The sequence below is a fragment of the Monoraphidium neglectum genome (genome assembly GCF_000611645.1).
Source record: "Monoraphidium neglectum strain SAG 48.87 unplaced genomic scaffold scaffold00968, whole genome shotgun sequence".
Taxonomy (NCBI): domain Eukaryota; kingdom Viridiplantae; phylum Chlorophyta; class Chlorophyceae; order Sphaeropleales; family Selenastraceae; genus Monoraphidium; species Monoraphidium neglectum.
The window spans coordinates 1418-1943 of NW_014012660.1; the positions used below are offsets into that span (position 1 = coordinate 1418).

At 77.9% G+C, this 526-nt stretch overlaps 1 protein-coding gene across 1 annotated transcript in view; it reads left to right on the top strand.

The window, feature by feature from the left end:
* Window positions 1-526, top strand: part of MNEG_6127 (hypothetical protein) — a gene marked incomplete at both ends in the record, with an annotated part of 11325 nt that overhangs the window by 1019 nt on the left and 9780 nt on the right. Inside the window, 2 exons of the mRNA XM_014045396.1 lie at window positions 108-182; window positions 355-492. Coding sequence (XP_013900850.1) covers window positions 108-182; window positions 355-492 — 213 coding nt within the window. The remainder of the gene's footprint in view (window positions 1-107; window positions 183-354; window positions 493-526) is intronic.

The window sequence follows — 526 nt, forward strand, 5'->3', positions numbered from 1 at the left end:
CCGCCGCTAGCGGCGCGCCTGCGGCTGTGGCGGGGGCCGCGGCGGCCGGGCGGCCGCGGGCGTCGTCGTCGGGCGCGGGTGCGGCCGCGCTGCGGCGCCTGGTGGAGGAGCTGCAGGCGGTGTCGCGGCGCGTGACGCGCTGCGAGGTCGCGGCGGGGCAGGCGGCGCAGGCGCTGGCGCAGGTGGGCGGGGCGGAGGGCGACGAAGCAGCGGGCGCTGTCGAGCTGCGGGATGCGGGTTGGCAGGGGTGCTGTCTGTTTGAGGCCTGAGTGGCCAGGCACAAGGGGTCATGCACCTATGTGAGTGCTTGGCCTGATCCCGCAACGGCAACCGGAACTGCGCCCGCCTCGGCAGGTGCGCCGCCTGACAGCCAAGCAGGCGGACGGCGAGGCGCGCGTGTCGGACGTGGCGGGCCGCGTGGCGGGCGTGGTCGGCGGCGCGGCCGATGCGGCGGCGCGGCTGGCGGCGGCGGAGGGGCGCTTCAACTCAAGGGTGCGTGCCCGCCGTGGCTTGCGGACCCGCACAG